This window comes from Anomaloglossus baeobatrachus, chromosome 5, assembly GCF_048569485.1.
Source record: "Anomaloglossus baeobatrachus isolate aAnoBae1 chromosome 5, aAnoBae1.hap1, whole genome shotgun sequence".
Lineage (NCBI taxonomy): Eukaryota > Metazoa > Chordata > Amphibia > Anura > Aromobatidae > Anomaloglossus > Anomaloglossus baeobatrachus.
This window is the reverse complement of record NC_134357.1, coordinates 125,106,335-125,118,814: the sequence shown is the minus strand read 5'-3', so window position 1 is coordinate 125,118,814 and position 12,480 is coordinate 125,106,335. Positions and strand designations below refer to the sequence as shown.

General features: G+C 41.8%; 1 protein-coding gene across 2 annotated transcripts in view; it reads left to right on the top strand.

Annotated features, from left to right (window-relative positions):
* Nucleotides 1-7,346, top strand: part of NDST2 (N-deacetylase and N-sulfotransferase 2) — a 195,906-nt gene extending 188,560 nt beyond the window's left edge. For both annotated transcript variants that reach the window (XM_075348849.1, XM_075348850.1), the window contains exons 11-14: nucleotides 692-862; nucleotides 3,690-3,799; nucleotides 4,788-4,890; nucleotides 5,320-7,346. In XM_075348849.1, coding sequence (XP_075204964.1) covers nucleotides 692-862; nucleotides 3,690-3,799; nucleotides 4,788-4,890; nucleotides 5,320-5,445 — 510 coding nt within the window. In that variant the 3' untranslated portion in view covers nucleotides 5,446-7,346. The remainder of the gene's footprint in view (nucleotides 1-691; nucleotides 863-3,689; nucleotides 3,800-4,787; nucleotides 4,891-5,319) is intronic.
* The last annotated feature ends 5,134 nt before the right edge of the window (nucleotides 7,347-12,480 follow it).

The following is a 12,480-nucleotide window of genomic DNA, read 5'->3' as shown; positions in this document are numbered from 1 at the left end:
ATCATACAGACAAATACTGTCTCTGCCCTTTATATCAGAGACTTAAAGCGTAAGGAGACAACTTCCCCCTGATCCTCTCATTAAACATAACCATTAAAATAGGAGATTAACCTAGAAATCCACCACTCTCCTGAATAGGGATGGTATTGCCCCGGGCACCTGGACTTCACCGGAAGGGTTGTATCGGGGTATAATTAACATTTTATCATTCCACCTATCACAGCACCACTCCGGTCCTCAGGTTGTGTCTGGGATTGTAGCTCCGTCCTAATCTTTGCAACATAACTGAGCTGCAATACGAGACACAACCCATTGGCACATGTGGGTCTACATCTGGATGAGAGGAGCCATAATTTTGTTTTTTTTTAAAGAATTTTAGCGACTTAAAAGTTCTGCAGTGTTGAATGAATTATATTCTTCAGTGGTAGAAGATAAACAGCCAATTAATAAGGAGATGACTGCTCTTGGGCCTGTTGGAGAGGATCAACAATGTCTGCAAAGCGGGACATGAAGCCTATTGTAGGGTTCCAGTAGTCAGGATTTTATATATTACAGTGACATGATTCATTTCTTTATATCACATTAACTGGATTTATGTTGAGCTGGATTTAAGAGTTTGTGAAGAATTTTGCTCCTATAAATGTCATTGCTGTAAAGTGAAGAACGATTTATTTTTTTCATCTTTCTTTAGCACCAGCGAGCACACAGTGATCCAGTAGCAATGAACTACTCCTTTGCTCAAGTGATCATGGCTGGTTTACATGCTCCTCAAGAACTGCGGAACCTCCAGAGCCGCTGCCTGGTACCCGGTTGGTATGCTACTCACCTGGAGAGATGGCTAACTTACTACCCAACCAGCCAGGTGAGTGCGGCAGAAAAATGATGTGCTTTATTCTGTAGTATATAGGCTAATCATTTAACAAAATAGGATGTGTAGTCCAATCCCATAAAGATAAAGGGAAATCAAGTTCTTCTTATCGTTATTATTCATTCTGGAATGGGTAAAGAAGCCATCTTCTCTAACCCCCAGTGAGTGGCCTGATGGCTGATTTCCGCCATAGAGGTCTCTCTTCTATTACAGCCATGCGCTTGTATAACATATGGACAGGGCTCCCCCATACTCTGGAACACTCTACCCCAGCATATCAGACTCTGCTCTACCATGGAAAGCTTCAAGAGGAACCTGAAGACCCACCTCTTCCGACAAGCCTACAACCTACAATAGCCCTCAGTCCAGTACACCACTGCGCAACCAGCTCTGTCCTCACATGTTGTACCCTCACCCATTCCCTGTAGACTGTGAGCCCTCGCGGGCAGGGTCCTCTTTCCTCCTATACCTGCCTGTTTTGTATTGTTAATAATTGTTGTACATATACCCTCTTTCACTTGTAAAGCGCCATGGAATAAATGATGTTCTAATAATAAATACCGTATTTTTCGGACCATGAGACGCACTTTTTTCCCCCCAAATGTTGGGGGAAAGTGGGGGGTGCGTCTTATGGTCTGACTATAAGGCTGCAGGGAATGAGGGTGCCGCTGTGCAGCGGGTCATCGGCGGCACGAGCAGGCTGTAACAGCCTGCCGTGACCACGTGGGCCCGCTCATTACATATGCACGCCCATCCTCCCGCCCATCATCTCTCAGCGAAACCGGCGCTGACAGGTGGGCGGGGTGATAGGCGGGGGTGCGTGCATAATTAGCAGCCGACCGTGATCACCCCTGGCAACTACAGCCTGGAGTGATCATGTGCGGCTGTATTCACTGCCCCCCGTGCATCATTATCAGCGCGGGGTGCAGTGAATCGGTGTACTCACCCGTCACCGTGTGTGGAGCCACCCCCCTGCAGCATCGCGTCTTCCTGTCTGTGCCGGCGGTCAGCTGATCTGGACACTAGCGGCGCGCACCGCGATGACGTCATCGCTGTGCGCGCCGCTAGTATCCACCAGAATCGATCAGCTTACCGCCGGCACAAACAGGAAGACGCGATGCTGCAGACACCGGTGACGGCTCCACACAGCGGCGCTGCAGCTGAGACAGAGATCGGTGCTTCAGGGAGTGAGGAAGGGTAAGTATAAACGTTTTTTTTTTTTTTTTTTTTTCCTGTGCCACAGGATACACGCCATTTACCAGGATGGGGGCATATCATGAGCAGGATGGATGGGGGCATATCATGAGCAGGAAGGATGGGGGCATTTCATGAGCAGGATGGATGGGGGCATTTCATGAGCAGGATGGATGGGGGCATTTCATGAGCAGGATGGATGGGGGCATTTCATGAGCAGGATGGATGGGGGCATTTCATGAGCAGGATGGATGGGGGCATATCATGAGCAGGATGGATGGGGGGGTATATTATTAGCAGGATGGGGGGTATATGAGCAGGATCATATACAAGGCAGGAGGATCCTTATCAGAATGGGGTACCTTAGTAGAGAATTTGGGAACATTACCCCCATAACAGTGTCAGCAGCAGATCCTTGCCCTATAACAGTGTGTCATGACCATATTTTTTGGTTAAAATTTTATTTTCCTATTTTCCTCCTCTAAAACCAGGGTGCGTCTTATGGTCAGGTGCGTCTTATAGTCCGAAAAATACGGTAATAATAATAAATAAACCCTCTTTATGAAAAGACCTAATGGTGCAGAAACCAGTTGCTACTTGATCTTACCCAAAAGAAAAAAATAAGAGAGCACAATCTGCATAATGAAGAATAAAAAATAAATGTATTAAATAATTACATTATCATAAAAATATAATATAGAAATAGTAAATATCGGAGACAGTAATGATACAAAGGCCCATAAAGATACCATAAATATCCCTAATACAGAGGGCATAGAAACCCTTGTCCCTCATTTTATATTGGAGTCTGTTTGTATCCAAAGATAATATGGCACTATCAAAAAATAAAAACTGTAGTAATTAATATCAATTAAATTACACATGACGCAATGAATGCTGAAAACAATATACCAGTAAGTAAATGGCAATAAATATAGTTATGATAATATTATAGCCATAAAAACACATAGGCTAAGGAGTATCTTTACGATAAAAGACATCATGTATCGCATGAGGTAAAAGGCAACGAGCCTATTTGACACATACCTTGTGAGATGATGTGCCAACAAAATGAAGACAGGGGTGAGGGGTGCACTAGCACCTCAAGGTGTGTTTCGCCACCAACTGGCTTCATCAGGAGATGTAGCCACTGATAAATAAGGGGTCTCGCCTGTGTGCATTGAATTGTAAGGACGGCAGCATGATGACTGTCCCCTCCAGGATGAAGTGAACAGTGCACTCTGAGCGGGATGAATATTGTCATCGAGAACATCACCAAGGCAACGAGCAAACACATTCCGTCTATTTTTATGCAGCGGACTACTTTTATTGGTGCTGCTGCTCTATAGAACATAAACATTGGACTCCGCTTGTTCTCACTATTTTGTTACGTGTCGCCCGTTATGCCGAGCACTGCCGTTTCCAGTGAATAGAGAACTGGTAACATCAGAGCTCGCTGGCACAGGCTGTTCATACATTAGTATCCCTTCTGGCTTTTCAGCCATTGCCGACTCCTGGCCCTTCCATTTCTCTCCCAACCTGTTACAGAATTGTGGGCAGCCTTTCATAGTGAATATGGCTTGATGATGTTGTTTTTTTTTCTTTTTCTTTTTTAAACTTCCAACAGCTTCATATAGTTGATGGCCAGGAATTGCGGAACAACCCATCTCTAGCCATGGATGGAGTCCAGAAGTTCTTGGGAGTGACACCACATTTCAATTACACACAGGTCCTTAAGTAAGTTTCAATAACAGGATCAAGAAGTAATTGAACAAGTTGCAATGCTTGTGTACCGATACCAAGCAATTGGGATGTATGACCAGGTGTATGGCTACCTATGTCTCTGGTCAGATTGTGAGCACCTTGACTTGTTTTAGCATTTGCTCATGCATGTCATGGTCATCTGTATTGTAATGTAGTAAAGAGGCAACACTTGTGCAATTCTTAGGGGTGGGTAATAGAGGCAGTGCTATTCCCAGCATCAAGCGTTGTGCATCACACATTTCAGGTTCGTGGTGTGTTGATGCTCGTGTTCGTACGTAAACACATTAGTCTGTCCACTTCCTCTATAATTCACCTCTTTCATTCAGTCACTTGGCTTCACAAGGAAGGTTTTGTTCTTTCAGAAAGTTCTTTTAAAAGGAGAATTTGTTTCTGTACAAGAGATACCAGACCAGCGCTGTAAATATGAAAAGTGTGTGCACATGTTATATACACTCCTCAACAGTGAAATGTCATGGGATTATGGAAATCACAGGCTCGATAGACATGTTTGATATGCAAGTGATGAAAAAAAATTATCAAAACCTCTTGATTTATTCAGTATCGAATATGAGTGCCACATGCAGAAATCCCCACACTCACAGCCTTGGCGGCTTTCAGTGTGGTTCAACCGCCATCTCCTATCTCAGTAATGGGAAAGTCTTCACTGAATATAGATTTTACCTTAGAATTGAGAATTTTGATAATGACTGATCAATATTGTCAGAGAAAGAAGCAAACTGTCTGATAAGATACATTACAAACTTGCTTATTTTCATTTGTGTTATTGATTTATGAAATAAAAATTTAAATGACGGTTATGCTTTAAGTTTTTGTGTGTAACAAAAAATAATGTGGAAAAGTTCACAAGGTATGAATACTTTTTCAATGCACTGTATGTCTTGTTACACAGAATACTAATCGATGGGTACTGTACACTGACCAACATGTCTTATTCACTTAGGTATGACGAAGCAAAAGGATTTTGGTGTCAGATGATAGATAATGGAAAAACCAAATGCCTTGGAAAAAGCAAAGGTCGCAGATACCCAGAAATGGAGTCTTCGGTATGTTGTGTACAAGCACAATAAGTCCACACTATGAGGGATGCCAGAGATGCCGGCATGATACTGATCCGGCTGTCAGTCAGTGTGAGGAGGGAGAAGTTATAGCTGCTGCTTACTATGCACAGAGCTGTGACTGAAGCTGCGCCAACCACACCCCTATTACCAACAGCCAGCGGCTGCCAGGAGGGAAAAAAGCTAATTTCCTCCAGGCAGCGGGGGTTTTCTGTGTGGGCGGCGGCAAAGTTCAGAATCTTAATAAATTGCAGATTAACGCCATATTTGCGGGTTAGTGATGTTTTTCACGACCGGTTCCCTTTAAGCAAAATTCATACACCCCAGTGATTTACTAAGAATTTGTAGAATAAGTACTGACTATTTGTCATTTGGAACACATGTAAATTTCTCTTTTTTTTTTTTGTTTTCTTTTAGTCCCGGAGTTACCTTGCAGACCTTTATCGGGAAAACAACATAGAACTATCCAAGTTGCTGAACAGACTGGGTCAACCACTGCCGACATGGCTCCGAGAAGAACTTCAGAATTCCAGCAGGAGCTGAGTTTGAATGCGCCCCCATTATGGACACCAATGTAAACAAATAGGCCGTTCTTGCCAATACCAGTGATCATTTCTTTTGTGTATGTGATCATCAGCACTACAACTGTTCATCGTTCCTTGTGGGAGTGGACAAAGTTCTCATTGCTGTGGAATGTGGAGCTCTTGTAATGCAGTGATTACCAGCACCAATGTGACCATGACTGTCTCCTGGAATGGAACAAGCAGTGGTTAGAAAAGCTGCTCATGTGTGAAAGTATTACCCAATTACCTATAGAACAAGATTTTCTTCCCTAAGAAATGGAATCGTTCAAAGTTTACTCTATACAGGCCACAAATCAACGAGCATTAATGGACCTAGTGAAGTTTGGATTATGTGACTTAACCTCAATTGTAGATCCCCTATCAATGACATACATGGCTTATAAGCGAGGATAACGTTCTCTTCTGGAAACTTCTGGCTGAATGGTTCCTTGAAGCTGTGGAAAAGAGCATTTAAATCTATTTTCTCCCATTGTACGTGTGAACAAGACCGAAACCTCTACTGGTGAACTCTGTAGTATCCCTGCATGGGTCACTTGGGTTTTCCTCTAAGGGAATGACATTACTCATACTTACAGGAAGTTTTATCTTGCTGCGGTTTCCAGAGGAAGCCTATAATCGGGTCTTCTTGCAAACTTGGTTTTCCCCTTATTCCTTACTGGCTGTGAACATGGATTTGTTGGCAAGCCATGTCCTTGTAGAAACATGGGCTCAAAGGTTCCACTTTGAGTTTCCTCTTGAACAAGACAAACGGTGACTTGGTCTTTATGCTCCTTTTTAGAGGAGTTGAAGTGCAGAAACTAACGGTCTGGATAGAGCAGAATGGTAATTTCCTGAAAATCTGATTACTGTCTACTAGCTGTATATCTGAGTGTTTTATTTTTCTGTATAAATATTTTCACACTGGGCTGTGCATTTATAAGAACAGCTGATCTGTATTTGTCAGGTAAGCGCTACAGATTTCAGTATTAACTCCATACATTACATGTAAATAGATGCATTTAGTACATGACTTCCAGTTATGCGCTACGGGAGCGATTATTGGATTAGGCTTTAAGGGTTAATCAAACTGAGAATACTACAATTCCCAGCATGCCCAGAAGTGGAGAATTCTCGTTGGACTCTCTGGTAACGGCTGCTAGGAATGGCCAGGTTACTTTCATCTAGTCATTGTACGTAGCAGTTGAACACTGGAGGGCAGAGTCAGTTCTTCTGACCTTTAACCTGATGAATTGTAGGTCATAACGATAATTGCCGCAGATCAAGGTTTTGCACAATTAACATTCCATGTAATGTTAAAAATTCCTTGGATTGGATATAATTAGAATGGAAAGAAATGCAAGGGTTCTCTTTTTACTGGTGAGGTGCGAACCTTCCCATGTGGTTAGTAGGACTTTGTTCTTTTCATGTGAGTTTTTATTCGTCCGTCATTCCACAGCGATACCCTGTGTTTTAAAGTTCAGCTCTACACAATATTGTGTTGTCTTAACAGAATGTGAGGGGAGGGAGAGTAGATGGATATGGGGCATTCCTACACAAAGCTTCTTAAGTTAATCTGTAGGTATTGTGTATTTTGTAAAATGGTCCATTTACTCTTGTATGTTGAAATGTAAATAGTATGCAATATAGTATTTTATGCCATGTACCTTTTTTTCAGCAGGTTAGAAAACTGTACAACCAAATGCTTAAACACACGGAAAAAAAGATACATGTGGTATTTTGTCAACAAGCCCTCTGTCCCCCTACTGCACTGGACCCTCATGTATTGTGTCATTCACATTGAATGATGATAATGGAGAAATTTTTGGCTCTCGTAGCTGAACACATTGAAATAAAAAGCTAGAAGTAGCATTCGTGGATTCACTATGTTTCTTTGTGGTTATTTCTTGGATTTCATAATCTGATTTATACCAGACACTTGGTGACTGAACCCCAGCTTTGCATACATGACATTTGTCCAACGGTCACTTTTCAGCTAAGGGTTTTTTTTTGGTTTTTTTTTAGGTTATGTTTCCATGTTTCAAGCCACTCTTGCCTTAAGTCTGTTCTTTACAAGTTTCTTCGGTTTATGGTTTTGACTTCAAATAATCTACAAAAACCATGAATGTGGAAACCCTTAAAAATATGCACTCTATGTCCAGTTCAGATGAGCAGATGAAAAAGCGGGATTTTCATCCAAAATAAAGCAGATGAGTTTTCATCCATATGCACGTCATACTTTAATATTCTGATGATATAGGTTTTAAATAGTTAAATAGTCTTTTTAGACTCGCTTGTAACAGGGTTGGTGCCTCAGGATTGGAGGATTGCTGATGTGGTACCGATATTTAAGAAAGGTAAGAGGGTGGATCCAGGCAACTACCGTCCAGGAAGCCTGACATCAGTAGTGTGCAAAGTTTTTGAGGGCATTATAAGGGATGACATGCAAAAATATATTTTTCAGAAAATTATATAATAACTGACAAATAGCATGGATTCATGAAAGATAGGTCGTGCCTAACCAACCTGTTGGGGTTTTATGAGGGGGTAAGTGCAAACCTTGATACTGTTAATGCAGCTGATGTGATTTATTTGGACTTTGCAAAGGCATTTGATACTGTACCACATAATAGCCTTATACTAAAGCTCCAGAAGCAAGGACTAGGGGAAACTATATGCAACTGGGTAAGGAATTGGCTAAAAGATAGATAAAGAGTAGTCATAAATGGAACATTCTCTAAATCGGCTACAGTCAGTAGTGGGGTGCCACAGGGATCTGTGCTAGGACCGATTCTTTATTAATGACCTTGTGCATGGGATTGATAGTAAAGTGTCAGTCTTTGATGACACCAAACTATGTAGGATATTAAAAACTGACCTTGATAGTACAATATTACAAAAAGATCTGGATAAGATGTTAGAATGGGCAGATAAACTCAGGACTACAGAACAGGAGAAGGACTTGAGTATTCTCATTACAAATAAGCTGAGCAGCAGCAATCAATGTCAAGCAGCAGCTGCTAAAGGAAACAAGATTTTAGGGTGTATAAAAAGAGCGATTAGATCCCATGATCCCAACGTATTGTTACTAGTGTTGAGCGAGTATGCTTGTCACTACTCGGTACTCGCACGAGTATCACTGTACTCGGGCTACTCGGCGGGGACCGAGTAATTTCGCGATACTCGTGCTGTACTCGTGGTCTTCATCTTTGCATGTTGGCGCTCTTTTTAGAGCCAGCCCTTATGCAGGGATTGGCTGGCAGACCACTGCAATGCCACAGCCCGGTTATTTGTGGAATTGCAGTGATTGGCCGGCCCTCACAGCATGACCGTGCCTTTAGCCCGACACTTCCCCGCTCGGCTATGGCCCCTCCCGCACTCCACTCCGCGTGTGTGTATATATATATATATATATATATATATATATACACGCTTACACACACACACGCACGTTTTTTTTTATTAATTTACATTGTTATGGTTTCTACATGCTGCCGGGGGTCATTTCAGAATAATACTCGGGTCTCCCATAGGATAACATTGGGCTCGGTGCTCGGGCCGAGTACACGAGTATCTTGGGATGCTCGGCCCGAGCCTCGAGCACCCGAGCTTTTTAGTACTCGCTCATCACTAATTGTTACCCCTCTATAAATCACTTGTAAGGCCACATCTGGAATATGGGATCCAGTTTTGGGCTCCACATTTTAAAAATGACATTCAGAAGTTAGAGTCAGTTCAAAGGTGGGCAACAAGACTACTAAAAGGAATGGAAGGCCTCCCATATGATGACAGGTTGAAAAAGTTAGATATGTTTAGCTTAGAAAAAAGACGTCTCAGAGGAGATCTCATTTATTTGTATAAATACATGTGTGGTCAATACAAAGGACTGGCACATGACTTATTTCTTCCAAAGACAATACTAAGGACCAGGGGGGCATACACTGCGAGTGGAAGAAAAGCGATTCCGACAGCTAAATAGGAAAGGGTTCTTTACAGTTAGAGCAGTCAGACTGTGGAATACACTACCACAAGAGGTAGTAATGGCAGATACTATAACAGCTTTTAAAAAAGGGCTGGATGATTTCCTCAGTATACACAACATTGTTGGTTATAAATGACTTAGTGACAAAATGTAGAACTGGTGGAGGAAGGTTGAACTAGATGGACCTAGGTCTTTTTTCAACCTAAGTAACTATGTAACAAAAAATGGGCCAAATACAATTTAATTGCAATGGATGCCATACAGATGTCTGGGTGATATGCATTTATTTAATACACCCATTCAGTTTACTTGGTGAGTTTGCTACAAAATAGATTGGACTAATCCATTCCCGCCCTTTTTTTTTTTTTTCTTCATTCAAATAAACACATGAACCCTCGGTGTGTAAAAACATTCATAGGAACTTAACCCCATTGACTTGCATTGTATTTTGCCCATATACTATCTATTTGCACGCAGTCATATAATATACTGGAATAAGAGCTTGTGCCTACAAGTGTAAGTCACTCCAGGAGTTGGATGAAAATTGTCCTCAAAAATTGGAGCTCCTTCAACAAACACCCAGTGTCCTACCAGCAAAAATATAGCATACCCCTCTAAAACTTGTACAAATAATACTTTGGTATTTCTACAAGAGAGTCCAAACGTAAGGCCTTGGTTCCACTTGTGCTTGGCTTCCGAGGCGAGAGAATCGAAAGTGATATGCTAATTACCCTCTGCTGCGAGTGTGACCCTGAGGGTCATGCAACTGTGATGCGATCTTGTGAACAACTCACAGCTGCGGAGAAGAGGGAGAGAGCACTTTCTCCCAATCTCCTCCACTGCCTGTCTCTGTATACATTGCACTGTGGTCAGATGACATCAGAGTGCAGTGCGATATTTCACACGCTCTCATAGGCCTCTTTCACACGTCAGTATTTTGCATCAGTGTTTCGTCAGTGTGTCATCAGTGTTTGGATGCCAAAACCAGGAGTAGAACTTACTGAGAAGAACTATAATTGAAAGACTGACACCTGTTCTGTGTTTTGGAGACACTCCTGCTTTTGGCATCCAAATACTGATGACACACTGATGAAAGACTAACGCAAAATACGGATGTGTGAAACAGGCCATAGACTTGTATGGGTGCGTGTGAGCTGAGACTTGCTGCCAAACACAGCCTGCTGCAATTAATTTTTCATGCCGATATGGCATAAGTGATCAATCGCAGATGGACACTGCCCCGTAGTTTTGCACTAGTGTGAGTGCAATCCATTGTTTAATCGGATTTCACTCATCTGTACAAAACGCAAGTGGAACCAAGGCATAAGAGGGATCATCCAGCCGAAAACCCAAAAAACTGCCTTTTTATTCAAATCAACTTCAGACGATTTCTTCCATGACAAGACATGCACATGAAAATTTTTCACCATGTTTGAACATCGAAAAGATACAGGGAACGCAAAAGAAAGTAATCACATGATGATACATGTAAATGCTTAATAAAAGATTCTGCTTCATCAATGTGAAAGTAGAAAAGTAGTTAGGCCACGAGTGGCTGTAGCCAGTAAAGTATCTAAAATAACTGGAGAAGGCTCACTTTGGTTCCCTTCCTAAATATACGGTAGTTTCAGCGGAGTGTATTTTGAGTGGAGAGGCCATGCACTTTATTAGTGAACATGGAAATTTAGAACGGTTCAGATATAAAGCCTAAGAAACTTTTTTTTTCCTGTAGTGAGAACGAAGTTTTAAATACAGCACCACTCGTATGGTGAAAACTGCATGACAAAAAAAAACAGATTCATCATTTGCCTTTTTTTGTTGTTTTGCTTAATCATTAATGCTTTTATGTACCAAATTCTGCCAAATGGCACACATGGTTCATGAGTTCAATGCAAAACCAAAAAGGCTCAACTTTTTTTTTTTTTTAGCTCCTTTTTTATAGCAAAATGTTGCATGATGCACTAAAATTTGACAAATTGCAAAAACGTGGGGGGGACTGCAGTACATTTGGGCAAAAATGTTGCTGCTTTTAAAAAAAAGTTGCAGTTGATTAAGCAGCTGCAGAAAGAAACTGGCATACTTTGAAAAGTGAACACAAACAATACTTAAAATGAATAAATGAGCTTAAAAACACTAAAACCTACACAGAATAAGTGCAATTGCAATAATGAACTAGGCCCACAGCAATGTTTTTTCCCACAGCAATGTTTTTTTTTCTGGAGTCTTTAAGTAGATTAACTCCTTGTTCTTTAATTGCTCAAGTTGCACAACCAAATGCCACAGTGCCAAACCCTGGCAGTTTGCGGTAAAGCTGTGCATTTCTTGGCTATAAATCTATGGGCTATACTGTGCCCTGTTCTCAGGTTATACACTGGCATGTAACGCTCTAGGTTCAGACAAAAATTGTCATGTCCCATCTAATTTTGTATTTAGATATTCAGACCTAAAAGCGTTGCTCTTAGTAAATAATACCTCTGTAACATGAACTGACAACTGAAGGCACAAGGACTGCCTAAAGGGTCACTGTCAGGTTATAAAACCTTGTAATGTCAGAAGGCAGAACTGTGTGGAGAAATCCTCTAATTGTTATAACTTCGGGCTAAGATTTCTCTGCTGATTTTAGTTACCTTTATCTCTTATCAGAAAACCATGCTTTGTTTCTAAGCAAAAAAAAACCAAAAAAGCTAATGTCATAAATGGAGATATATTTATAAAAGATCCAAGGCTCCCTGTAAACTGGTAACTGAAGTAGGTTACCTGATGGAGAGCAGGCATGGAGTGTACACAGAAGAATTAGGTAGGTGACAGGTGTAGAAGGGCAAACTTTGTGTACATCCTAATTCAGGGGTGGGGAACCTCCGGCCCGCGGGCCGTATGCGGCCCGCGACGACTTTTTCTGCGGCCCCCGAGCTGATTCCCGGGAACTGTAGTGCTGGGGCGGCAGCCGCATCTTACTGGCTGCTGGCCCTTTAAAACCCCACACAGCGCGTTCAATGCTGAACGCTGCATTTCCTATACCTGAAAGACTACGTCCCC